This window comes from Emydura macquarii, unplaced genomic scaffold, assembly GCF_026122565.2.
Source record: "Emydura macquarii macquarii isolate MOO-44397 ecotype Brisbane River unplaced genomic scaffold, CSIRO-AGI_Emac_v2 contig_1790, whole genome shotgun sequence".
In the NCBI taxonomy this organism is placed as follows: domain Eukaryota; kingdom Metazoa; phylum Chordata; order Testudines; family Chelidae; genus Emydura; species Emydura macquarii.
In genome coordinates, this window is record NW_027131927.1 from 4618643 (window position 1) to 4643015 (window position 24373).

At 62.1% G+C, this 24373-nt stretch overlaps 3 protein-coding genes across 3 annotated transcripts in view; 1 reads left to right on the forward strand and 2 right to left on the reverse strand.

Moving 5' to 3' along the window:
- The window catches only part of SAMD4B (sterile alpha motif domain containing 4B), a 32850-nt gene extending 26785 nt beyond the window's left edge, over nt 1-6065 (forward strand). Inside the window, exons 8-13 of the mRNA XM_067556753.1 lie at nt 119-204; nt 509-627; nt 1885-2083; nt 3213-3336; nt 3893-3976; nt 4466-6065. Of these exons, the coding sequence (XP_067412854.1) occupies nt 119-204; nt 509-627; nt 1885-2083; nt 3213-3336; nt 3893-3976; nt 4466-4494 (641 nt within the window). The 3' untranslated portion in view covers nt 4495-6065. The remainder of the gene's footprint in view (nt 1-118; nt 205-508; nt 628-1884; nt 2084-3212; nt 3337-3892; nt 3977-4465) is intronic.
- Nucleotides 6066-9936: 3871 nt separating this feature from the next.
- Nucleotides 9937-13966, reverse strand: LOC137158831 (suppressor of cytokine signaling 5-like). The gene is made up of 2 exons (XM_067556754.1): nt 13771-13966; nt 9937-12020 (listed from the first exon to the last, which is right to left on the reverse strand). Exon 2 carries the CDS (start codon nt 11893-11895, stop codon nt 10732-10734), a length of 1164 nt encoding a protein of 387 aa, XP_067412855.1. The 5' UTR covers nt 11896-12020; nt 13771-13966; the 3' UTR covers nt 9937-10731.
- A 1760-nt stretch (nt 13967-15726) lies between these two features.
- On the reverse strand, nt 15727-24327 carry PAF1 (PAF1 homolog, Paf1/RNA polymerase II complex component). Its single transcript, XM_067556755.1, has 14 exons — nt 24147-24327; nt 23396-23425; nt 22514-22606; nt 22247-22368; nt 21806-21872; nt 21546-21647; nt 20887-20992; nt 20614-20682; nt 19987-20090; nt 19399-19515; nt 19098-19226; nt 18532-18637; nt 18040-18127; nt 15727-17483 (listed from the first exon to the last, which is right to left on the reverse strand). Exons 1-14 carry the CDS (start codon nt 24194-24196, stop codon nt 17083-17085), a joined length of 1584 nt encoding a protein of 527 aa, XP_067412856.1. The 5' UTR covers nt 24197-24327; the 3' UTR covers nt 15727-17082.
- Between the last annotated feature and the right edge of the window lie 46 nt (nt 24328-24373).

A 24373-nucleotide genomic window follows, 5' to 3' on the forward strand; every position in this document is an offset into this window, starting at 1 on the left:
TGGGCGAGTCCCTTTCCCTTTGTGCTGCGGCACCCCCCCTCTGTGCCGACCCACCTCCAGGGGGGTGGGATGCTGAGCGTGGGGGACCTGCGGACTAACCCCTCTGCTCTCCTCACAGTGTGCACGCAGCTGCTGGTCTCCCGGCCCGATGAAGAGAACATCACCAGTTACCTTCAGCTCATAGAGAAGTGCCTGGCTCACGAGGTATCGTCTGCTTGGAAACCTCCCTCTGATCCCGGGGGGAAGGGGGCCGAGGACTCCTGGGTTCTGCTCCACTGTGCCCAGGAGGCCAGGACACCGGGCTGTTGAGCTGACACAAACGGGTGTTTAAAGATTCCCCTCCCTCCCCACATCCCTCCATTTCCTCCGCTCTCGGTAGCAAAGCACTCCTGTTCTGTGCCCCTCCTCCCTGAAACTGCTGCCTCCCCCTCCCTATGCTGTGGTGCCAACCCAGCGTCCCAGCCTGGAGCCGGCCCCGTCCTGACGGCGCTGTCCCTCTGCACCACAGGCATTCACGGAGACACAGAAGAAGAGGCTCTTGTCCTGGAAGCAGCAGGTGCTGAAGCTGCTGCGAGCGTTCCCCCGGAAGGCAGTGCTCGACATGCAAGGGTACCGCCAGCAAAAAGGGTAGGTTGGTGGATGTGGCGAGTTTGCAGGGCTCAGCTGTAGAACAGCATGAAGGCTGGGGGGAGCGGGCTGCACCCAGGAGGCTCTGTAGTGCTGAATAACACCTCCTGGGTGATCTGGCTAGACAGTATGGCCCAGTGGATGAGGCTTTCCAGGACCTGGAGTCTGGTCCCAGCTCTGCCACTGCCTCGATCTATGATCTAGGCTGCCTCAGTTTCCCCACCCACCCTCTGTCTATTTAGACTAAGCTCTTTGGAACACGGCCCTGTCTCTGTGCTGCACCTGGCACGACGGGGCCCCAATCTCAGTTGCAGTCACTAGGCGCAGCCAATAAATAAATTGGGGGGGTCCCAGCCGTGCCAGGAGCTCCTCGACTCCGAGATCGCTAGGACCTGACGGCTGTGAAAGGGAGGCAGCAAGACCTAGCAGTTAGAGCATGGGGACTAGGCCTTGGGACTCCTGGGTTCTAGTCCTGGCTCCCTGGGGTCATCACTGTGGGCAGGTCGCCCCGGGCCACGATTCCAGCCCTTCCTTGCCACCGAGATCGCTGATCAGTTGCTCTCAGATGCATAAAATCCTGAAGCAACATGACACGTTAGGAAATCCCTCTTCCTCCGATGCACTCTGGTGCTGCGGCCTTCCTCCCGACGAACCCAGGAAGGAGTAAGACACTGAGATCTCAGCCGGTGCTGGGTGCTCTGCCCCGAGGCGTCTCAGAAATCCCAGCGGGCGTGGCTGGCTCACACGAGAGCGTGGGAGCGCTGGGCCCTGCACCCCAGCCAGCTGGAACCCAGCCCCACCTCAGCAGCGACCCAGGCCTGTGTGGAAACCATCAGGAAGCCAGTTTAGTTTGTGCTGCTTCTGCAGGGTGGCCTGATGTAGGGGGAGAAGAGGAGGCTTAAGGCCGGGTCGTAGGGTCTGTGGAGGCAGGATTGGCTGGTGATACAGCAGGTGGGGGAGGCCACTTGAGATGTCTTTAAATGGCACTATCTGAAAACCAAAACCATCCTTGAAGATTTTGCTAGCGGAGCCCTTCCTCACCCCCCTACATCCCACGTCACTTCCGAAGATCCTAGCCCTGGTGTGGCTAACACCCTGAGGTGCCTGGGCTGCCATAGGAGGGGGTGCTTCGGAGACATGGCCCATATAGAGTGAAATCAGGGTGTGGGGGACGATCCCAAGGGGTGCGGCAATTAGCTGGAATCTCTGGTTATTTCAAAACAGACCTTTATATTTTTTTCACCCTTTTCCCCCCAGATGGGCCTTTGGTTCCAACTCTCTCCCCATAGCTGGATCTGTGGGGGTGGGCGTCGCACGGAGAGTGCAGCGGCCGTTCCAGATGCCCCCTCGAGCCATGCCTCCAAGCCGCTTGGGGCTGCTGAGCTCAGCGGGGCTTGGAGGGGTCTTGCCCCGGCATGCACTTACCAGCCCCAGCATAGGGAGCCAGGGCCGACAGGTGAGTACGGCTGGGCGGGCGGGTGCTGGCCCTCATGTTGCTGTAGCCGTGGGTGTGGCTGAAGCGGAACATGGGCCAGTTTCTTTAACCCAACTCCCCCATGGCTCTGTCTCAAGCCCCAAGCCCTAAGCCCCAGCCCCCTCTGAGCCTGCCCTCATTGTGCTGGGACTCAGTTTCCCCTCACTAAGCAGGGGCTGACCTGCTCACTACTAGGATGGGGACCTCTAAGGAGACACCCCAGAGTCCTGCAGCGAGGCACAAATGATGGCATAGGGGGCACTCTTGCCAACGCAGATGCCCCTGGGGGCTCCTTTTCCGAAAAGGCACTTGTCAAAGCGCAGAGTCTTCCAAGAGCAGCTGTTCGAGCCTGATCTGAATCAATACTTAGCTACGCCACTTCCGTTTTCCCCTCCGGACTGAGTCAGCCTAGCTCTGCCGGCTGGAGAGAGGCACATCTAGTGCCCTGAACGCAGGGCTGGGAATCCTGTCCCCTGTTCCCAGCTTTGGGAGGGGAGTGGGGGTCCAGTGGTTAGAGCGGAAGAGGGTTGGGAACCAGGGCTCCTGGGTTCTGTCCCCAGCTCTAGGAGAGGACTGGTAGCCGGGGGGGGGGCTGTGGGGGCAGGATTTCTCTCCTACAGCCAGGAACAGGGCTCAGGAGTGGGCTGTAGTGGTTCGAACAGGATAAATGGATGGGCCCTCTTTAAAGTGCATTTCTGCTCCCCAGATGGGCTGGGGAGGGGTTCCCTGTTTGGCAGGAGGGTGTCCCCTACACCCGGTTAAGAGCTGTTATGTGAGGTTCTCTGCCACCTCTGGGATTTCAGGATGAAGCTGGGCTCTCCCCTTGCAGTGCCGCTCCCCGCCTTTGGGGGGCGCCAAGGCTTCCCATTTGTGCACAAGGGCCTCGAGACTCTCTGTGGCGCAGGAGCCTGGCCCCCGGCCCCCTCTTCCGGCACGGCATTAACCTGCTACTCCTTCGTGGGGAGCGCGACCGAGCCACCCCCAATCCTTCGCTGCTACTGAACATGGACTGCGGGTCATCTGTGTGCCCACCTGGTGCTGGAGAGCCCGGCACATGAGAGATCCGGCTCAACCATGCGGGCTCTCTCCCCGCCTTCCCCTCTCTCCGTAGAACCTGTGGTTCGCCAATCCCGGCGGCAGCAACAGCATGTCCAGCCAGAGCCGCAGCTCAGTCCAGCGCACCCAGTCGCTTCCCGTCCACACCTCCCCGCAGGCCATCATCATGTTCCCACAGGGTGAGTGGCCGGGTCGCTTGTCTTCCCCCCCTCCTTTGCCAATGCGGGACAGGAGGGGATCTTGGAGAGGCTGTTCTGCCCCCCTCAGGCCTGCGGGAGGCCATCCGCTGCCAACTCCCATCTCCTCTGGCTGTTTCGGCTGCTCCTCCCCAGAGCAGGCTGCATGTGTTGGCAAGCAGTGTCAATCTGCTGCGAATCAGGACTCCAGGGTTCTGTGCCCAGCTGTTGAGGGAAAGTGGGGTCTATTGGTTAGAGCAAAGGGGACTGGGACTCAGGACTCCTGGGTTCTATCCCTTGCTCTGGGAGGGGAGTGGGGTTTAATGGGATAGAGCAGGGAGGGCTGGGAGCCAGGACTCCTGGGTTCTATTCCCAGCCCAGCTATTGGATTCTCCATCGTTTTTCAGTGGAGAAGGCGGCAGCAAACGGGCTAATGTGATAAGGCCCCGGCTGAGGTTCGGAGCTGCCACCTTGCGGGTGCTGCGTGAATCAGGTTTCTGTCGCCCACCAAGGCGGGTGGGGCCGTACGGCTAATCCCTTTCTCTTGCCCCCACGTCAGATTGCCAGATGCCTGGAACAGACCTGGAGATCAACCCCACACTGGAGTCGCTGTGCCTCAGCATGACGGAGCATGCGCTGGGCGGTGAGACACGGGCTCGGCCCCCAGGAGGGGAACGGGGGATACAAGCCAGATCCATGGGAGACCAAGATGGGTCCCAAACCTTTACTTGGTCCCCTTGGCCCATAGGTGACACTCCCTCAGTCCTAGATCGCAGCCAGACACACACAACACGTGTATCTGATGGCGCCCATGTCTGCACTGGGGCTTGTGGTGTAACTCGGCACGAAGCTGGCCCAAGACCTCCCGCTGTGCTTGGTGTTAGGGGAGCCTGGCGAATTCCTCCAAGAAGGGCTCTCTCCTGACTCCCCTTGGCCTGTCTCTCCAGCTGGGTGCCTGAAATCCTGACCCACCCCCTGGAGAATCACTGGAGCCACTGCCTCATCCAGACACTTAGACTCACTGGCCACTTGTGAAAGCTTTTGGCCCTAACCCAGCCACAGGACAGCTAATCATCCCCTCCGGTCCCTGGCCACACTCAATGCGCTCTGGTCCTGTTTTCTCTCCTCACAGATGGCACCGATAAGACCTCCACCATCTGACTGGCTGCGGGGACCTGCTATTCCTGAGAAGCTTTAGGGGTTTATCTTTATTTTTTGGGGGCGGGGGGTACTTAAAGGGGCGGTTGAATCTTCCACCCCACCCCTACCCCACCCTCCCCCAGTATTTGCCATCATCTCCGTCGCGGTGGAGGGTTGGAGAAAGCTCTCACTACAATCTTACCATCTTATATGTTCTAATATTTTTCTACTTTATTATTACTTTAACTATGGTTTAATACTGAGCTGCACGGAGCCTCCCGTCACCCCCAGGTTAACGTCCGAAGCCAGAAGCGGCAGGATCCTGGGTCATGTGTCTGTGTCCTCCCCCATTTCCCCCTCCCTCCTCCCCGCCCATCCTTCCTCAGCACGGGGAAGGAGAAAGCTCCTGCGGGTGGAGTGGCAATGTGGGGAAGGGGGGGGGATAAAGCGCACCCCTGATTCTCTCGCTTTCCTCCCTGCTCCCACCCCGGGGCAGGATGGACGCTCTTGGCTGATGCTGGCAGCCACGAAAGGCACCGTGGGGCAAACCTGGCGAGCTGGCTTCTTCCGGGTTAGCCCCCCGCCTGCTTTTTGCACCTGATCCCTGGGATGGGGAGTGGCAGGGGAAAAACACCTCTGCAGATGGGGCCAGTAACTCTTCTGGAACTGTTAAGTGCCTGTAACTTCCCCTCCTCCCTTTCCCTCCCCCTCCCCCCCTCAAACTACTTGGGGGTGTGGCCTTTGAAGGGGGCTGTGCCGTCCCCCATAGGGCTAGCGACTAGGGTTGTGCTCAGTCCTGCTAGCCAAAGGGATATGGATTCAGGGGGAGAGGCCATGTCCCGGAGAAGGGGAGCTGAAGAGGGAGTGATGGGGATACCGGGGGGGGGCAGGGTTGGAGCATTGGAGGGATTTTAACCCTTTGGGTGTCCCCTCTCGGGGTGCATCCCCCCCCCCCCCCGGGGGGTTATAAGGCTTAAGTGATTGAAGCATTGGTTCAAGGAGGTTGGTGGGTGTTGGTTTGGCTGCATCTGGGACCCGCAAGGGTCAGCTCAGTTGATGGGTGTGACCACTCCCTCCCCCCCACCTGTGCGCCCCCTGGCAGAGACTGGGGAGTCTGTGCCCGCACAGGGCAGACCTGCTCGAATGAATTGGCGGCTCAGCCCTGTTGGGCTCTGCACGTGGGTCGTTTCCCTCTGCCTGGAGCTCGTCTCCGTGGGCTGTGCCGTTGGGCCGAGCTCAGGCAGCCAGGTTAGAGCGCCCCTTCCAGGCTGGGGGGGGCGCAAAGCCTGCAGCTGTGTGGCAGGGCAGTGGGGGGCTCTCACGCTGCTAATGAACTTGCAGGGGGGTGAGAAGGGGCCATGAAGTGGGCGGTTGGTGTGGAAGACACACACGCCCCTGAGGGGACAGAGCTGTTCCTTAAATGCCTTGATGGGGGCGCTGGGGATTGAGCCCTACTGAGCTGGGGGAGTGAGGGGATCAGGCAGGAGTGAGCCCCCAACCCCCAAGCTTTGTGTGTGCGTGTGCATGTGTGTATTTAAAAAAACAAACACTACAGGGGTTGGGGTGAGGGGAGCCTGTGGGCAGGGGGTGGAGCCTGTGGGCAGGGGGTGTGGCTTATGCCCATCCCAAACCCCCTTCTGATTGGATTAACCTATTTTTTTCCTTTTGATTTACATTTTTTTTTTTCTTTAAACAAATAGGGAGATATAAAAACTTCTGAATTCTCCCTTCTCTGACCTCTGGTCCCACGAGGCACTGAAGGGTGCGGCCTGGGTGTGCTTCGGGAAGGGGGGCCCCATCTCCACCACCTCTCGTGGTCACTGACAGCCGGGTGAAGTCGGGTGTCGAGGGTGCTGTTTCCCGGGGGCGGGGAGCGGCCCTGGTGCAAATGACTGTGTCAGGCGGAGAACCAGGGTCGCCCTGAGGTTTGCTATATCCTCAGGTGTGCAGATGCAGTGGAGGAGAATCTGGGGTGAGGTGAGGTTTACTGGACCCCCAGGGATTTGAGGGGGGGCAGCAGAGAATCTGGGGGATGAGTGGGGTTTTGCAAGATCCCCATGAATTTTTGGGGGGTGAGGAGGCGAGGAAAGGGTCCTGCCCAGACCTAGGTACAATTTTGTCTCTTTCCAGAACGACTCCCCAGGACGAAAAGTCTGCTGTCCCCCCGGCTCGCTATGCAATGTGCGGGGAGACGCAGACCCCTTTCCCACGGTAGCTGACCTCCACAGGCTGAAACCTTCCCTTTGGTACAAAAGAAATCCCTTCCTCCGCCCCCGAAACTGTTTAAACGTTAAAGGCCTTTCCAAAGTGTATACTGACTAGTAGCGTGTACAAAACACAAACCCCCCCACAACCGGGGCAAAAAAAATAACCCAACCTATTTCTACATGTAGAGAGGCAAGGTTCTTGTTTCAGATAGAAATGTTATTTTAGATACATTTTATTATGAATAACTTTTGTTATGACTATGGCTGGTAACCATGAATACGTTATTAAAAAACAAAACGAAAAAAAAAATTTACAAAAAAACCAAAAACCCGGCAGCCCGTGTTAGCTGGCTTTGTCTCACTGCGCCCCCAGCCCTCGCTGGCTTACTCTGCAAGAGCACGCCCCACCACAAAGTACGAGCCCTCCCAGTGGAAAACCAAAATCCCCTCTGATAAAGCTGTACTTATTTTGTAACCCTGCTTTTTATTCTTGATTTGTTGGGGGGGGTTTGGAGGGGGGAGGGGAGTGTATTTTCTTAGAACTGGGGTGGGATGGCTGGCCCAGGGGTTCGAGCGCTGGGCTTCGCTTTGATTTGCTGTTTAAACGCCTGCCACGCTAGAAAGCAACGCTCTGTGCTCGAAGGTCTGATGCCCCCGCCGGCTTGCCTGGGGGCAGCTGTCAGAGATTTAACAGAGACGGAGCAAGGCTGTGAGATTTTGAGGCCTTTGCCAGCTGGGTGGAGGGGGCACTGATTGTGTTGTGTTCCTTCCCTATGCAGGGCAAGTGCCTAGGGAGTGATAGGCGGGATCAGACGTGGCACTGCTGTTTAGTGGACCCAGTCAGCCGTGCCCCACCTTCAACATCCTCTCCCCCCCGTGGCACCTGTCCCTTCAGGCCACAGGCTGCTCTTTTTTGAGGCTGTGGGTGCTGCTGGGGCCCAGGTTGGCTTCCTTGGAGAGCCAGGGCCCGGCCCATGAGGCAGCAGCCAGCCAGGCTCTGCTGGCTTGTGGGGCTCAGCTGTTTTTCTTTTCTCACCTGATCCTGGGCTGTTTTCTCTGCGGTAGCTGGTGCCAGGCTCCTCTGTTGGCAGCCCCGGCTCAGGGCCGCTTCCTCCAAACCATCTTGAGGCAGAAAATCAGGTTCTTAGCAGTGACTTTCTCTCCCCCCTTTCTAAAAGTTTGCAGGCCAAATTTAGCTGGGGGTGGTCAGAAAGACCTGTGTTTTAAGGGGAGCTCACAGGCCCCCAGTGTTGTGCGGCTGCCTTGTCCCCCTGGGGCCTGGCTTTGCCAGCTGAACTACATCTCCCATGGTGCACTGTTGGCAGAGATTCTGCAGTGCATTGTGGGAGATGAAGTCCTGGGGGGGCGCTCAGCTACTTTTTGCTGGATTGTTTATTTCCTGCAGGAACAAGGCGGAGGAGCTGAGCAGGGATTGATGAAGCAGGGCTGTACCTAGGGGCTCCCTGGAGCAAACTCCTCTGCTCCTACCCCCTGCCAGCTCTGGTGGGTCCCTTTCGGCTGCATTGCACCTGTTTGCTGGGTCTAGGTGCTCATTGCTAAGCGCCCGGGGCCCTGCTCACTGCGTGTTGAGTAGGCACTGACGGTGGGTTCCTCTCCACAATGGGGGGCTGGCCTGTAGGCCCCCCCTTCTCCTGGGCCCAGCTAAATGGGCCAGGTCTACTCCACATGCAACACCTGGGCTGTAACTGCCTGTCTCCCTGCCTGCAGCGCAGCAACTGGCCCCAATCTCTGCACGGCGCTGCGGGGAGCCCAGCCCCCCTGGGTGCAGCCAGAGAGCGCGATGCTTCCAGCAATCAGGGCTGTGCCTCTCTTCCCCCAAACTTGCTGGCTGATCTTGGCCCAGGGCTCAGTGGACTGGAGCCCCTGCTGCCTTCCTTTCTCTTCGCAGCCAGCCCCAGCTCTGCCTTCATGTCACCACCGCCTTGCAAAGCAGGGGCCGAGTCACCTGTGCACGGTCTTGGTCCTGGATTACTCCCCCCCCCCCCCCCACCTCCCCACGGAGGCAGCATGAATGTTACCTGCCCTGTGTCTTTAACCTCCTGCAGCAGCAGGGCTCGCTTTGCTGCCCTGGAAGGGGGAAGCTGGGTGCTGTCACACCCAGGCTGGCGGCTCTAGGGCACACAGCAGGGGAGCTGAGCTGGTTCTTGAGGGGTTGTGGAATAAGTGGTTTATAAATGCGAAGGGCGGCTGGCCCCAGGGTGTTGGAGCCTGTCCCTGGAACGGGGAGATCCCCCTCCCCTGCAAATCCAGGCCCCCAATGGGGCAGGATGGCCTAGGATCAGTTCCAGTCTCTCCAGTGCCCTGGGTTCCTTTCCTTGCCAAAGCAGCTGGTTCCCTGGCCCCGGGAGGAGGTGGTCACCTGAAAGACGGGTGTAGGTTGGAGCTGTTGTGAATCATCTCCCAGCCAGCACGGCTGCTGGGCGGGTCAAGACCAGCTGCTCTCAGCCACCCATCAGAATCCATTCAGGGGGCATTTTCCCTATTTCCTACCAACGCCTGGGAGGAAGGAGCTAGAGCATCTCCTGCTTGCAGGGAACATAGTGATCCCAAAGCTGGCAGGGCGTACTGTGACCATCTGATGTCTGACCTGTGTGACAGGCCCCACAGCTGCCCCCAATAACTCCTGGAGCAGAGCTGTTAGAAAAATGGTCTGCGCTAGGGAATCCACTTGGCCCCATGGTCCATTGTGCTAGTGGTTAATTACTCTCACTGTTCAAAATGGACTCCTTGTTTCCAGTCTGAATTTGTCCAGCTTCAACGTGGAGTCACCAGCGTGTGAGCCCTTCCTCTGCTAGACCGAAGCCCCCAGGCTGGCATATTTGCTCCTGGGCAGGGACAGATCGGGGGGATCAAGTGACCCCTTCGCTTTGGTGACGCTAAATCAATCAAGCTCCTTCAGTCACTAGAAGGCAGGTTTTTTAACCCGTTAGTTGTCCTTCTGGCTCTTCTCTCAGCCCTCCCTGATTTATCACAGTCTGAACTGTGGGCACCAGAGCTGGAGGTCTAGCAGTGGCCCCGCCAGGGCCAAACAGAGGGAAAATCACCTCTCGGCTCCTAGGTGAGATTTCCTGCTGATGCAGCCGCAGCAGAGCCCGGGCCCAGCAGTTAGGATGCCCTTGGATTGCATGGCCAGGGCAGGGGCCAGTGTGGGAGCGGCGCAATGAAAGGATCTGTCACCCCCTGCAAATGGGGATTTTAGCATGTGGCTTCCAAAGGAACCGAGCCCTGTGGGTCGCTCCATTATGAGGTGCCCAGCTCCAGTGACAGCCCGGGGCTGGTGGAGGTTGAGACATGGAGCCTGGGGTGGAAATGGGGTGTGATCAGGGTTGAGCAATTCAGGGGACCCCAATCCCTCCCCCTCTCTCGGTTCAGGGACTTTATCCCAGTTCCACCACAGCTGCTCCCTGCCGGCAGGCCGGCCCAGTGCCCTAGCTCCGGGCATTGGGTAGCCACAATGTTCCTGGGGCACCGAGCTCCCCCGATGGTCTCCTGCCACCAGCTCAGCCCCTGCAAGTACCAGCTCCTTCCCCAGCTACCGGCAGGGGCCGAGGGTGGGCGCTGGGCACCCCCAGCCCTGTCACAGCCCAGAGACACGACCCCAGGAGCCTTTTACAGTCACAGCAACAAGACTTTATTCCAGCAGCCCGGCCCCCACCCCTTTAAATAAAACAGACCCAGCTGCATCTTCCCTGCCAGCAGCTGGGCGGGGGGAGAACCTGGAACTGCTGCCCCATGGTGCTGGGGGCGGAGCAGTAATTGAAACGCATGGTTCTGCCCCCCACTGGGGCTGACTGGCCCAGAGCACGGGGGAGAATGGGGGGGCACCCGAGACAGGGCTCAGATCCAGCAACACAGAACCTGCTTTAGACGGGGAACCTGTCCCGCCACGGAAAGTCCGTGTGCGATATGGCCCCGTGTCGGCCCAGCCGGGCCTGACGCTCAGGCCGGCCTCAATCCCAGACCCAGGCTGGCCCCAGACCCCCAAGCCCCTCGCATACGGGCCGTGGCTGAGAGGCCGGGCGCCGGCGGCTCAGTTCCAGCGGACGTCCAGCCGCCGCACCCGCACCTTCTGCTTGTAGTGGTACTCCTTGAGGTACTCCTGCAGGGCGCTGGGGACGGGCAGGCGGCCAATGCCGTCGTAGGCGGTGCAGCCGGTCACCACGGCCCGGCACAGGTGCTGCAGGGCGAAGGGGAAGGGCCGGCGCACGGGCCGCGAGAGCAGGGGCTCGAAGAACATGCAGGCGCTGGGGTCCTTGTAGTGCTCCAGCAGCCCCGAGACGGTGGGGGCGTGGAAGACGCCAGGGTCGTGGGCATCGAAGCTGAAGTTGTGGTTCCACTGCTCGACGCGGGCGTGCAGCGAGCGGCCGTAGCGCCGGAAGCTGACGGAGAAGAGGTAGTCCTCCTGGGCCGAATCGCGCAGCAAGAAGGTGCCTTCGGGCTTCCCCTCCAGCATGGCCTCGGCCGCGTAGCGATCCATCACCCCCCAGTAGCAGGGCAGCCGGGTCAGCTGCAGCAGATCCGGCACCAGGCAGTGGATGTAGTCGATCTGCGTGTGGACGCGGAGCTCCGGCTCGGGGGCCGCCGCAGCAGCCACCTCCTCCTCCTCCTCCTCTTGGGGGGTCAGGGTGGCCCGGTTGTCCCGGGCCAGCTTGTTCATGCCGTGGGCCAGCTTCGGCCCCGGCTTGTACAGGGGGTTGATCTGTGCCGTCATCTCAAAGGTGTGGATCAGGGCATCCGGGGGCGGCTCCACCCCCCGCTCGATGCTGATGCGCCTCCGCTCCCGCAGCCGGTCATCCTCGTCCTCCGCCAGCCGTGCCCCGCCGCAGGCCCGACCCTCCTGCGCCGACACGGGCGCCGTGTGCTGCTTGATCAGGTTCCACTTGCGGGCCAGCTGCGAGCCGGCCGGGAAGGGGCAGGTGTCCAGCATCAACTCCCGCAGGTGGATCTTGCGCTGGGAGGGGGAAAAGTCAGGGGAGCAGGCCCCGCCGTGCCCCTTGAGGGGGAAACACTGGCCCACCGCGTCCTGGATCCTCTGCCGGAGGGTGCGGCCCAACCCCCGGCCTGGCTCTGCCCCCTCCGTGTCCCGCCCTGCCAGCGGCTCCGGGGTCTTGGCTCTCCTGCGCCTGCTGCACCTGCCCCCTGGCCTCTCCTTGGGCCGGGCCCCTTGGTCTGGCCCTGCTCCGGCCTGGGACATGGCAGGGCCGAGTGCTCGGAGGACTCAGGAAAGCGTCAGGGGTCCTGCCTGGGGCCGGAAGAGGCCTGGGGGATCTCTGCTGGGGTGGGGCAACCCCAGCTCACTCATAGTGGGGAGGCTCCAGCCTGCATTGAAGGGAGAGAGTTCATTAGACCCCAGAGCCCAGCTCTGTCCCACCCCACCACTGCGACCCCAAGGCCCCCACGCTCCACCCCAGAAACGGCTGCATCTCAGCGCCGGATGAGGGATCCCTGTAAGAAGAGCAGCCCTGCCCAGACACGCCCCACCCCAGAGCAGGGTGCACCTCAGTGGCCCAGCTGTAGAGCACTGGACTGGCGCTACCTGGGTTCTGTCCCAGCTTGGCCCCAGTCCCATCCAGCCGCAGGTATTTCATTCAGCGCTAACGGGGAAGTGACTGTTTCCATACACGAGCCCCCTCACGTCCTATCTCCCCCCCAGGTTCTGGCCTTCAGCGAGCGGGGCAGGGGCATGCTCAGAGCATACGGGGGTAGGGGGGAAGGGACGGGACGGTCCCTTCCATCTGAGAGTCCAACTCAAGGGGTTGGCAGCGGCTGTGAGGGGCTGGGCCCAGGTCGCTCCATTTCAGACCCCAGAAGCGGGGGGCAGAGGTCTGACAGGGGGAGAGGGGGGCTGGCTCTTGAACCCGGCAGACAAAGGCGGCTGGGAGATAAATACAGCCTGGAAACTAGGCGCTAGGCGTCACTAGGGACGGAGATTTGCCACCGGAGCATCACTCAAAGACCTTACGTCGCCCTCGGACACCTTGGGCCCCTCTAGCTCGACCACCAGCTATGGGCTGGAGGCAGGGGTGGCCGGTGGCTGGCCTGTGTTACACACACAGGGGGCTCAGGCTGGATGGTCCCAGCTGGCATTAATCTCAGAGGCGGAAGAGCGCCACGAGCCAGCGTCCCACTGGCAGGCCCAAAGCTAGGCGCCCCCCTGTAGACCCCCGGGGCACAGCACCGAAGCTCGACCTCTTTGCAGATTTTATCCAGGACGGGGGGGAAAAAATCCTCTACTCTAGAAAAAGAATCACGGGGCAGGGCGCTGACCCCTGGGCCCCACTCTCCTCCCATTGCTGGGAATAGGACCCAGGAGTCCTGGCTCCCAGCCCCAGCCCCTCAGGATTTTGGGGGCTGCCAAATTGAGGCGTCTCCCCAGATTCACCAGGCTCAGCCCCCAACCCTCACAGGGCCCATGCAATCGCCCCCCAGCGCTTGGGGGGGGGGGGGGGGCTGTAGTGACCTCACTCGCTGAGCCTCTGGAATAGCTACTTTGTCCCAGCCCCCCACTGCCCTAGATACACCTCCAAGCCCCTGACCCTGCCCCCAGCTCCCCACACAGCCCAAGCCCATCTCACCCCCCACATCCCAGTCCTGCCTCCCACATATAGCCCCACATATTCCCTAAGCCTCTCTGCTCCCAGCTCTCCCCACACATACCCTCACTTCTTGCCCCATTCACCCTCCAGCCCAGCCCCACAGATCCTCCCATCCCCCCATATCCCATCCCTGCCTATTCTGCCCTACACATTTACCCCCCACCTGTACCCACCTCCCCACACACATTCAACCCCCACGCCCTGCCCATTGACCCCCCCCAACCGTGGCCCACACATCTATCCCACCCAGCTCGCCCCACCCCATAGCCCAGTTCTGTCCCACACATCTACCCCCACCCAGCTCCTGCACCCCATAGCCAACCCTGACCCACACATCTGCCCTACCCAGCTCCCCCCTCCCATAGCCCAGCCCTGCCCCACACATCTCTACCCCCACCCTGTCCCCCCCTTATCCCAGCCCCATGATCTGCCCCGGCGTGGCCCCGGCTCCTCCGGGCCGGGGCCGGACTCACCACAGCGGGTTCCCACGCGGCCGGGCCGGGCCCGGCTGGCTGGGAAGCGGCGGCCGCGGACGGAGCCAGCCGGGGAAGCGAGGCCAGGCAGGGCCCAGCGCCCAGCTCCCCCCGCAGCGCCGCCCAGCTGCAGCCGCCGCCGGAGCCGGGAGAGAACCCAGGACTCGTACCTCCCTCCCCCAGAGCCGGGAGAGAACCCAGGCGTCCTGCCTCCCTTCCCCCCACTGGATCCCACCCTCCTCTGCAACCCGGGGAGAGAAGAGAACCCAGGCGTCCTGCTCCCCACAGCCTCCCCTAACCATTAGACCCCACTCCTCTGCTGGCGCCTGGACCCTGGTGAGAACAAAGGCGCCCTGGCCCCCAACCCAACCAGACTCCATTCCCCATCGCCTTCCAGACGTGAGGAGAGAACCCAGGCGTCCTGGACCCCCCAGCTCTAACCACTAGGCACCACCCTGCACTCAGACTTAGGGAGACAACCCGGGTGTCTTGGCCCCCAATCCTCACCCCTAAACCCCCTTCCCCTCTCCCTCCCAGCACAGCTGAGAGAACCCAGGCATTCTAGTTCCCACTCCCCCCCCCCCCACTGACCACTGCACCCTCCTGCCCCAGAGCTGGGGAGAGAACCTACACCTTCCACCACCCCCCTCCAGCCCCATGTGGTTGTTGCATGAGTGAGTGTCTCACCTACCCAGGGCTGATCCCCTGCCAGAACCGACACACGCTCACAGCCACGTGTGTCAGGCCCACAAACACCCGGAGCCGTCTCCTTCGCGCACACGCGAGTCAGGCCTTCGCACACGTGCCTCCTTTGCACGCTGTAGTGTCCCCTGCCCAGCTGGCTCGTACACGTCTCACACTCACAGCCCTCCCCCCCAGCGCCTCACACACGCACAAGCCCATGTGACGCTCGCACCCGCGCGTGCCACACGCTCAGCCCAAGCCTGGGCAGCTCCTCCCTGCAAAGCCCATGTCAGACTGAGTCAGGGGTTCCTCCACACAGTCACCCCAAAAATGCACCTCCAATCCCATGTAGCTGTGCCCATGGCCGGCTTAAACAAATCAACCCCCGTCTGCCCCCACACCAGCAGGATCAGGGGGAGATAGACAGCTCCCCCAAACTGATTCTCACCCCCCAAAACCAGCTCACCTTGGAGGGAGCAGGCTAATCAAACAAACCCTACCGCCCCCTTAGCCCCGGCCCTTCCAGCAGGCTTGGCTCTGTGGGGTGCAGGTGGGCCATCCCCCCAGGGTACCATCTGGACTGTGGAAATGCTCTGTAGATGCCACTCACAGCTCTGCTTGTGAAACGCAGCCTTTCCACAGGCCCCAGCGTGCAACAGCACACCCAGCTCTGGTCCACGAACACTCTCCCAGCCCCTCCTGGCCTGTACACGGGGAGACACCCGCAAATCCCCCCAGCCTTGCACCCCAGACAGGTGCATTGTCTTACCCTGTTCAAGCCCCCCTCGGGAGAGCGCAAACTCAGCAGACCATCAGCGAAGAAAGCGAAGGTGCACCAACCCGCGCGGCCAGGCCCCAGAAAACTTTCAATCAAAACACACTGGTTTAGACAAAATTAAACACGTTTATTAATCAGAGAGAGATGTTCAGCAAGTAGAAGTGGCAGGCATAAAAGGTCAGATTTGGTTACGCGAAGAAATAAAACGATAAAATTAAATTGCAATTCTATCCCTCACTTTCACCAGGTCCAGTGAGATTTGAAGCCAACTTTTCTCACCCCGCTGGCTGACACAGATCTCACTACACAGGCTGGGTTGCCTTCCCAGCCTGGGTCCAGTCTCCCCAGTTCAAAGCTTTCCAGTGATCTTGTTTCATTGCCTCTTATTTTGTGCTTCCCTCCCCGCCCTCGCTTGGGTCCAAACAAAAGCAGGCTCCTCGGTGAACGGGACATTTCGCGCCCGCAGCTTTGTCTGCGTGAGGTTTGGGACGACCTGAAAGGCCTTCGTTATTCCTGAGGGGCTAGTTGGGGGGTGTCGCCCACACCCTCAACCCGTCTGAGTAACAAACCCACGGCAAAATCTCCTACCCCCACAAAGAGGGACAGCACGCACGTGGCAACAGGGCAAGAGCGCTCACAGGTTTTCAAACGAGACCTCACAGGGCCTGCTTTGTAAAAAATATGTCCATCACCCCCATCCCAGGGGGACAAAGGGGTTACAGGGAGGTACCGTGCGTCACAGCAGGGCAGCAGCCGTGCCCCCAACCTTCGCCTCATCCCCCATGCCGAGGGCTGCAGATGGCACGCCGGGAGGATGAGCAGGGTCAGGCCGGGGATTTCAGGAGGGAGGTTTCCCCAGCTGCGGGCAGCCAGGGCCCTGCCCTTGGTTTCAAAGGGGAAATTTCCCTTTCCAGAGGGGGAAGATGCCCTGGTCAGTTTCAGTGGGCGGCACTGGTCAGTTTCAATGCCAGGGGGCCCAGCATGGTCCTGCCCCCACCCCCAAAGCCTGTTTGCCTCCAAATGTCCCCCCTTCTCCCCAGGTAGGGCTCCGCCCTGACCCCCTCCCTGCATGGGGTCTGATCTCCCACCCCCACTGGGTAAGGGGCTGGCGAATGCAGCCCCCCCTGACCCGGTAAGGGTGGGGAACCAGGACCGGCTGCTCGCAATCTGCCTCCCCCGCCCTTGGGTTCCAGCTTCAAGCCCAGGCCCTGGCTGGGAAAGGGCAGAGTCTGGGACGCCGCCTCTAGAGACAACCAGGCCCTTTCTGCCCTGGAGCCGGCCTGCCCTCCTCTGGGGACCAGCCGGTTCTTCCTCCCCCCACTGCAAGCCACCTGCCCCTGCCCCATGGAGAGAACCGGCCTTGCTGGCCCAGCAGCCCTGGGAGAGGAGGGGGCCGGACACTCTGCCTCTGGCACGAAAGGGGTGGAGACGCCCGGAGGGATGGGCCGGCACCGAGCGCAGGGGAGACGGCCGGTTTTAGGAAGAGACCCTTTTATTTAAGACAGGGGGGTTCGGGTACAGGCTGGTACGCACGGGGGAGGGGGGCAGGGGACAAAACAAACAGCAGTGAGGACAAAAACGTCCGAGCAGCCAGACACAAACCCCAGGAAGGATCCCTGGGTCGGGGAGGGAGGGGGGCATTTCCAAGGGGGCCCTGACCAAGCATGGGGGTGCAGGGCAGAGCCGCTTCCTCCCAAGTGTGTGGGAGGGGATTCCAGCGACACCAGGTGCCAGCGAGCCCCCCCACCCCATGGTGCCCGCCTCCTCCTGATGGCTGAGGGTGAGCGAGGGTCGGCCGAGGTGGGTGGGTGGGTCTGGCCCAGGGGGCCGCGCCCCCCAGCGGAGGCTGCTCAGTCGCTGTCGCTCTGCTCCTCGCTGGAGTCCGAGGCGGCCTCGCTGCCGCTGCCGCTGCGCTCTTCCTCCTCCTCGGCGTTGGAGGCCTCGCTGCCGCTGAGGAAGGGGCTGCGGCTGCCCCGGCGCCGGGGGCTGCCCTCGCTGCCGCTCTCCTCCTCCCCGGGGCTCAGCCGCCCGCCCCCCTCGCCCTCCGAGTCCTCGTCGTCGCTGCCGAAGATCTCCTCCTTGTCGCGGGCCGCCCGCTCGTCCTCCTCGCTGGCCTCCGGCGAGCCCTCGCTGGCGCTGCGCCCGCTGGCCTCCCGCTCGCTCTCGCTGCCCGAGCGCCCTTCCTCCTCCTCCTCCTCCTCCTCCTCGCTGGCCTCCCGCTCGCTCTCGCTGCCCTTCTCCCGCTCCTCGTCTGCGGGCGAGACAAGCGGGGTCAGGGTCGGGGGTCACCCCCCCCCGGGGAGTGGGGGAGGGAGGCAGGGCGGGGCAGTGAAGGGGGGCTGATGGGAGGAGAACATCCCCCAGAGGAGTGGTGGGAAGGGAAGGGTTGACTGATATGGGGGGGTTACCCCCCCTGGGAAGTGGAAAGGACCATCCTGGGTGGGAGGGAGAAGCGATGGCTCCTCAACCTCCCAGCCGCCTAGGGGGGTGATACCATCCCCGGGGGAGGATCGTGGGGGGGACGACAGGAGCAGCCCATGGGGGAGGCAGGACTCAGGGCTGCCCCCTGTAGGGGGAGCAGCAGCACCAGCCCCTGTGTGTGTGTGGGGTGGGCGGGGGGGAAAGGATTGTCTGGTGGAGAGGGAGACAGAGGGAACCCAGACACCACCCTGCAGCAGTTCCAAGGGCAGCCACCAGAAGGCGCTGAGAGCCCCTGCGCCACCAGCAGTGTGCGGGGAGGGAAGGGGAGGCAGAGGGGCCCCTTCTCCCCCAACCCCAGTCGCAACCTCCCCTCCCCCAGCCGCTACCTGAGCCCTGGGCCTCCTTGTCCATCTCCATTTCCTCCTCCTCCTCTTCTTCCGGCTCGTGATTCTCCAGCTGCGCCTTGCGAGCCTCCTGCCGGGGCGGGGGAGCCAGTTTAGGGGAGACACGACACATCCCACCCTGCCCGGGACCCCAGCCAGCGCCCCACAGGGCCTCCCCTCAGTCAGCGAGAGTAGGTGGCCTGGGGCCTTCAGGGCAAGGAGCCAGACTCCTGGGTTCTATCCCCAGCGCTGGGAGGGGAGCAGGGCCTAGTGGTTACTGCAAGGGCCTGGGAGCCAGACTCCTGGGTTCTATCCCCAGCGCTGGGAGGGGAGCAGGGCCTAGTGGTTAGTGCAGGGGCCTGGAATGGATTCTTCCCCCACCCCCTGCACTGGGATCTGAAAACAGAAGCTCCGTAGGGGAGGCACTGACCCATTAACACCCCCCGGGAGGGCTCCCCCCCCCCCCGCAGAGCCCTGTGTTTGCCCTCGTCCTACCTGAGCCTCCAATTCCTTCTCGTTCATGTCTCGGTGCTTCACCACCAGCACGGCATTGGTGCCCGACTGCACGCCCGCCTTGGCCCGGCGCTTGCTGAGCCGTACCCTGGGGGGGGGAGGAGCAGAGGGGCAACATCAGGCCGGGGAGAACGACCCCCATCCACCCGCTTTCCCAGGACAGCGCCTCCCTCCCGCCCCAGCCCTTCCCCAGCAGCCCGGGACCAATGCTGCTCCCCAGATGTCACGGCACAAAACCTCCAGAGGCAAATCCCTGAGCTGGGCACCCCCGGCTGGAGCAGGCAGACACTCCCGACCCCCCGGCCTGGCTGGGGATCAGGCTGGAAGGGACGTCTCCAGCCCCTCTGGCCTTCAGACCAGGATGGCTGGTTGCCCCCCATGGCCACAGACCTGCCCTCCGCTGCTGGCAGGGGACATCTAGCTCCAGCCTCAGTTTACCCTGGGCCGATTGATTCCCATTAATTCCGGTGCCAATAACTCCTCCCTCTTTTTTGTCCTCTTGGAGCCGGGATTCGACCCCCCCAGGGCAGATTCGCCCCCCACCTCACCTGGTCTCCAGCTCGTTGTAGTAGACCCCATCCCCCTCGCGGAAGATGAAGAAGTAGTTCTCTTCGTAGCCCTTGCTGGCTTTGTTCTTCACGTTCCAGTTGTACTCCCGGGCGATCTTGTAATCGTACCTGGGGGGTGAGGGGGACATCAGAAACCCACAGCCCTGCCGCTTCCCTCCCAGACAGAGAGCTGAGCCCCTCCCCACCCCCATCAGTCTCCTGCACGGTCCCCCCCCATTTTCCCAGCCTGCCCCGGGCCCTGCACAACCCCTCACCCTCCCTCCCCCCCCCAGCCACGTACACATCTTCGGGTGCGTAGTCCATCTCCGCATCTTGGTCCCGCTTGCGTTTCCGCAGCGTCTCCTCCACGGGCAGGAAATAGGCCACAAACTGGTTCCCCTCTTCGTCCATCATCCCCCTGAGACAGCCGAGAAAGTGTTAACGAGGGATGCCCCACGGTCCCTCCACCCGCGCGGGGGGGGGCCCAGTGCCCATTGCCAGGGAGAGAGCTGCATGGCGCCCCCTAGCGTCCCCTGGGGCCAGCGCTGACTGCAGGGGCATGCCTGGAGATCTCCCATCCAACAGCAAACCACCCCTCTAACTTGGGATCCCCTCCCACGGCCCTACAGCAGCAGGGAAGGGGGTGGGGGGGTTCCCCCCCAGAGTAGGCCACCCCCTGCCTTCCTAGAGCAGTCAGCGGTGCGGCTCGCCGGGATGGGAAGGGGCTAGCGCCTGAGCACAGGGGGCGTGGCTACCCAGCACCGGGATGGGAGATGCCCGGCTGTTGGGGCCATGGGAGGAGTTCGGCCTGGTGCAGGGGGAGGGAGACAGTCAGTCCAGGCAGGGGGAAGAGCGAGCCCCCCCCGAAGGCTGGGGGGCGCAGATTTACCTGATCATGGCCTGAGACATCATCTCGAGAGCCGCGGCCCCGCTGGTGTCCTTCGGGGCCGGGTCTGAGTCGAAGATGACCTGGGCGCAGGGGTTGATCCACATCTGAGGGGGGAAGGAGCCAGTTAGTGACATGATCCCTGTCCCCATTCCCTCCCCAAACACTCCCCCCTCTGTCATAGCACAACACCCACAGCCCCTCCATGGGGCAGAGCCCTCCTGGGCACCAGCCCTCCCATTAGCCCCTTGATCTACCTCAACATCAGGGATGGCAGGAGCCTTCTACAGGCTGCATTTCCATCTGCCGGGCAGATGGGGAAACTGAGGCACGGGGGGGGGGGGGGGGACGGACGAGATATGTGCAGCGGCAGGGCTGGGATCAGGAGCCAGGTCTCCTGCCTCCCAACCTGGTGCACTATCCACTAGGTGGCACTGCCTGCCCAGTGCCCACTCAGCCCGGGGGAGGGAGGGCACTCAGGACTGGCCCAGCCGCTGACAGCTGCAAAGGGCCCCGGAGCCGAAGGTGCTGTGGCAGGGAGCCTCGGAGACCCCTGAGTGCCACGGGCAGTTTCCCATGGGCCTTGGGGATGCCGCTGTGGTGCCAACCCCCCGCTGGCTTCTGCCTTACCTTGAAGTCTGGGAACACGGGCATCACCTCCACCGGGGTGACACGTGGCTTGCTGTAATGCTGAGCGATCTGGGGGCGCAGGAAGCAGAGAGACCATGAGAGGCTGACATGGGAGGGGTAACCCTAAACCACCCAGTCCACCCTGCCCCCTTGGCCTCCCTCCCCCTCCAACCCATTGGCTGGGATGCTTTCAACGTGGATCCTCCTTTAAGGCTTAAAGGCACAGTACGTGTCTGTGTATGGGCCGGGGGGATATTTCAAGGGGTAACTCGCCGATTTCTGGGCATCCTCAAAGGTTTTCTCAATGGCAGAGATCTGGCTGTCCCGGTCCTTGTAGATTTCCTCCTCCGTGAACTGCTGCTTGACGGACACACCGATCCTGATTGGGGGGAAGCGGGCAGAGTGAGGCCTGCTGGGAAAAACGCTGCTCCCTGCTGGATGCAACCAGGCTTGCAATGTTCCCCCAAATCCTCCCCCCGACTAGATGGAACCAGATCCAACACCACCCTCGGCTAGACAGAACCAGGCCCACACGCGCCAGGCCTATGCTTCCCGCTGCTGGACGCAGAGAGTCCTGCACCAGGACATGTCTCCCCACAAGCAGCTAGATACTGTACAACATTGACGCAGAAACCACAGACGCCCCATGCCAGATCTCCGAGGGGCGGGGGGGCCACGGAGCATTACATGAGGAAGCAGAGATCCCAGAGGAGGGTAACCCTCTCCCAAAGAGGGGATGCCCCCCCCCCACACTCCGGGATCCCGTCCCCACCCAGGAGAGCCATGGCTTCTGGGCTGGCGGCTGGGTGCCGTCTTGCCCTCCAGCGTTGCTCCCTGGGCCCCCCCAGCAGCTGCCACGAGGGATGGCAGAGACCTTAGGGTCGTGTTCAGTCAGGAGCCCCCCAACCCCATCTGGTCCCCGTCCGACTCACTTGACCTCCGGCTTCTCGTTCGACACTCCATAGCGGTTGAACTCGGTGGAGATGTATTCCGTTTTCCTCATCCATGGCACCACTTTGGCATGCTGTTGGGATCTAGGGCAGAGGGAGGCGGGGGGGGTTAGGGGCTCGTAACTGCTCCCAGGGAGCAGGGCTGGGGGAGGGGAGAGGGGGGGGCTGAGCACGAGGAGAGCTGGCTAGCCAGGGATTTGTGGGGGGACTCCTCTCCCCAACCAGGATGGGGGGGTTGTTACCTCTTCGAGCTGGTGGGAGCCTGGATTTCCTCCTCCAGCAGCTTCTCGTCGGCTGGATCGAGGAGAACTGAAAGAGGCAGAGCAGGATGGGATGGGACCTGCACCTGCCCCCCCCGAATCATTCCCCCCCAAGCTCCTGGGCTCGGCTCTCCGTGGGGCGGGACTGACTGGGGACGGGCGCAACAGAGATTCTTCAATGTCGAGAGCCTGAGACATGCCTGAGGGGTGGGGGGCACTTTGAAACTAGATGCCGGCATTCAGGATGCAAAAGGGGGACACACCTGAAATGCAAAAGAGGCCCCCCCCCAAAGTGCGCACACGAGAGCCATGCCCCCCTTGGTCAGCACAAGACAAACAGTGCCCCCAGAGCTGTTGGCAACAGGCATACGTGCCCTCCCTTCATGCCCCACACCCCGCGACTCCCCCCAGCTCAGCTCTCACCATTGGGGTCGATACGATACGTGTCGGGGTTGATCAGGTCAATGGTCACGCCCAGGTCCGGCTCGGTGAGGAGGTCGTGTTTGTGCTGCTTCTCCAGAGAGGTGGCTTTGTACTGCACAAACCTGGGAGAGGGACAGGTGAGATGCTGCCACCACGCCCCTATGGCCTGGGAGAACCCCCCTCCCCAGCCTCCACCCCAGGGCGGCACTGGCGCGGGTGAGCCAGGCGGGCCCAGATCCCAGCCCTGCTCAGCAGCTGCTCTCTCACCTGTTCTGGTCGAAGGGGTAGGTGATGAATTTGGGGTCGAAGGGGATATCGGGGAGACTGTTGCAGTATTTCACCCGACACACCACGCCCGATCTAGAAGCACAGGGAGCGAAATCAGCTCAGTGGGTCTCCCCCCTTAGTCCCCAGTCCTCCATGGTGCCCCACATCAGACTTACCCATCACCCCAGCTGGGGGGCAGGAAAGGGAACCATGAGTCCAAGATTCGAGTCCTGCACTGTTCCCTGCTCCAGACTCACCTCATCCCCCCCTGGCTGGTGGGATAAGGAACCCAGGAGTTCGGGATCCAGTCAAATGTGTGTCGGTGTCTCTTTGTCTTTCCTAATCTCGGGGATCCCAGACTCCTGGGTTCCTTATCCACTCCTAGCCAGGGGTGATGGAAAGAGTGCAGGGGGGGGAACTGATCGCAGGCTCTTGGAGTGGTACACACTCACACCCCAGTTGCTCTATTTGCAACACTGCTCTGCCAGGAAACACATCCCCCAAAAGGCTACAGTGCCTGGGAAAAGATTGAATCCCCCGCCCCACCCCAAATTGCTATGGCTGGGAATGGCAGAAGGGGGCACATGCCCTGGTTTGCCCTCCAAACTGCACCTCGCTGGGTACTGCACTGCCCTGGAATCTCCAACACCCTGGTCATGCCCAGCCACCATGAAATGAGTTTGCCGGGTCTGCAGCCGGTGCCCGGTGGGGTAGGCGTCTGGGTGACAACAGCCACAGTAATCATGCCGCTGGCCTTTGCCAGCAAGTCCAAGGGAAGGGAGGAGGAGGATGGGCTGTAAAAACTGGACTGTCCCTCCCCTGCTCCTGGGCACAGCAGTGGGGGTGCAGAGATTGTGAGCTGGGGGTGAGGAGGGGTCATACCTCTCAGGCAGGGTCCGGTGAGCATTGGGCCTGTGAAAACATGGGGACAATCAACCACAGTAAATAATCACATCACCACCAAACTCTTTTCGTCCCTACAGCTCAAAGCCCTTTACCAAGGTGTGTTGGTAGCATTCTCCCCATTCCAAAAATGGGGAAAGTGAGGCACAGAGCAGCAGAATAAGGGTTGATGTTGTGGGGGGGGGGAGCTGCCTACAGGTCTGGCCCCTGGAGCCCACCCTAAAGCGAGAGCCCTACCGAGATTCCCCAGGGTAACCAAGCTGTTTCTCCCCCCACACAGAGTGAAACCGGGTTAAAGCACTGGATCAATATTGGTGCACTGCCCCTCCCCCACAGCAGGCAAGTCAGCAGCATCAGCTCTGCCCAGCAGATGGGGAAACTGAGGCACAACCAGCAGCAGGGCCGGGATCAACCAAGTGGGACTGCCACAGACTTTGTGCAACCACCTCTGGGATGGGACGTGATGCCGCGCTGGAGTTTAGTGGGGCGGTCAGGTCAGGTCAGGCCCCTCAAGGGACTGTGAATGGACCCTGCCCACGGGGCTCTGGCTGGCCAGACCGGCTGCGATGGAGCCGATGGAACCCAGGAGTCCGGGCTCCCAGCCCCTCTTCCCCCATCACCCCTGGCGGGAAGGGGGGTCGGGGTGGGGAAGGGACCCAGGAGTCCGGGCCCCCATGACGTCACGGGGGTGTGAGGTCGCGGCCGTGACGTGCGGCGGGGGCGGGCCTACCTGTGTCCCGGCTCCTCCCGCTGCGCCTGGGTCTGGATGGTCGGGGCCATGGCGGGGCCGCTGCCAGCCCAGCCCGGCCGCGATCCGAGCCGATCGCTGCCCCGCCGCGGGGCCTGCGGGCGGGAAGGGTGGCCGCGCCCCGCCTGACGGAAAACGCGGCCGCGCCCCGCGGAGCGGCTCTGCGAGGAGAAGCTCGATGAGGTGGGGAGGCGAGGCGCGGGACTCCG